The sequence below is a fragment of the Cervus elaphus genome, chromosome 9 (genome assembly GCF_910594005.1).
Source record: "Cervus elaphus chromosome 9, mCerEla1.1, whole genome shotgun sequence".
Classification (NCBI taxonomy): Eukaryota; Metazoa; Chordata; class Mammalia; order Artiodactyla; family Cervidae; genus Cervus; species Cervus elaphus.
Genome location: NC_057823.1, coordinates 12,110,672 through 12,112,747, shown reverse-complemented (window position 1 = coordinate 12,112,747; position 2,076 = coordinate 12,110,672). Strand labels below are relative to the sequence as shown.

Here is a 2,076-nt window from a genome sequence, read left to right as displayed (position 1 = left end):
AAAAAGAAGTGATACAAATGAATTTGCAAAACAGACTCATGGATATAGAGAATGAACTTATGGTTGCCATGTATATATATATATATATATATATATGTTTTATTTATACATATGTTTTATTTGAGGTAGTCTTTCTCCATGATGGGATTTTAGGAGATTTTGTTTTACAGAACCCTATCAGTTCAGTTCAATTCAGTTGCTCAGTCATGTCTGACTGCCACCCCATGGACTGCATCACGCCAGGCTTCCCTGTCCATCACCAACACCTGAAGCTTGTGCAGACTCCTTTCCATCAAGTCTGTGATGCCATCCAACCATCTCATTCTTTGTCATCCCCTTCTCCTCCTGCCTTCAATCTTTCCCAGCATCAAGGTCTTTTCCAATGAGTCAGTTCTTCACATCAGGTGGCCACAGAACCCTATACACATTGCCAAATCCATGAACAAAATATTGAAATAAACTTTTTACAGCAAAATATAAATAGTGGCATTTCAGCAATGTGAGCAATGTCCATTTGTACCATAATCAGTCATTTACTTTCCTCTTTCCTTGCAGTCACCTCCAACACATGGCACCAAGGAACATAACAGGAGTTTCAGAATTTCTTCTCATGGGATTTTCAGAGGATCCAGAATTGCAGCCTCTCATGTTCAGACTTTTCCTCTCCATGTACCTGATCACTGTGTTTGGAAACCTGCTCATCATCCTGGCTGTCAGCTCAGACTCCCACCTCTACACCCCCATGTACTTCTTCCTCTCCAACCTGTCCTTGGTAGACATCTGTTTATCTTCCACCACCATCCCAAAGATGCTGTGGAACATCCAGACACAGAGCAAAGGTATCACCTATGAAGGCTGCATCACCCAGATCTATTTTTTCACACTCTTTGTAGTCCTGGACATCTTTCTCTTGACCGCGATGGCCTATGACCGCTTTGTGGCCATCTGTCACCCCCTGCACTACATCGTCATCATGAACCCCTGGCTCTGTGCACTGCTGGTGCTATTGTCCTGGATCATCGGTCTCCTGCATGCCTTGCTGGAAATCATAATTGTATTGCGGCTGTCATTCTGTACAGTCTTAGAAATCCCTCACTTTTTCTGTGAGCTCAATCAGATGATCCAACTTGCCAGGTCTGTCATCTTTCTTGATAAAGCAGTAATGTATTTTATACCTCTGTTGCTGGCTGGTGGTTCCCTCGTGTGTATCCTTTATTCCTACTCTAAGATAGTTTCCTCCATATGTGGAATCTCATCAGCTTGGGGGAAGTATAAAGCGTTCTCCACCTGTGCATCTCACCTCTCACTTGTCTCCTTATTTTATTGTACATGCTTAGGAGTATATCTTAGCTCTACTACTACCCACAGCTCACACTCAAGTGCAACAGCCTCAATATTGTATGCTGTGGTCACCCCCTTGCTGAACCCCTTCATCTACAGCCTGAGAAATAAAGACTTAAAGAGGGCTCTGAAAATACTCTATGGAAAGAAATCTATAAAATAATCTATTATCCTAGGGCTTAAGAAATGTCCATGATAGCAGAGCTCAAATCCTGAGCCCAAAACTACTGGTATTTGGTACAACTGTGGGAGTAGAATATGCCTCTTCTATTTTCCTTGGAATTTCTATTTCAACTTCTTCATACAACTTACATAGCTCCCTTTTAAGTTTGGTGATAGTGCTAGTATCCAAGAGTTTTTCCCTTTTTCATTTTTATACTCTCCCAACCTTGGATGTGAAATATTTGAAGACTCCCATTTATCTCAAGGGATCTCTTAAGAAAAATTTTTTCTCAAGTGAAATGTATCATGCTGAGGATTTTGTTTGTTTGACTAAAAGAACAGTTAAGAGCCATACCACTCCTATGGAGGGAAAACTCCTCTTGGCAACCACAGCTATTTATAAGTTTATGACAGAGAAAAATTTGTGACCTCTGTTTGTCACAAACATCACTCCTTTGTATATCACTACCTTATGCTCTTCTTGATAATCCAGTCTTTAACATGCTATTTGTTATCACAGATCATGGATATTTTCTACTCTTTCAGATCATGTTCTGCTGTGTAACTTGTGTC

General features: G+C 40.7%; 1 protein-coding gene across 1 annotated transcript; it reads left to right on the top strand.

Moving 5' to 3' along the window:
- The first annotated feature begins 568 nt into the window (after nt 1-568).
- On the top strand, nt 569-1,504 carry LOC122699857 (olfactory receptor 7A5-like). The gene has a single exon (XM_043912279.1). The coding sequence runs from the start codon at nt 569-571 to the stop codon at nt 1,502-1,504; it is 936 nt and encodes a 311-aa protein (XP_043768214.1).
- Nucleotides 1,505-2,076: the final 572 nt, after the last annotated feature.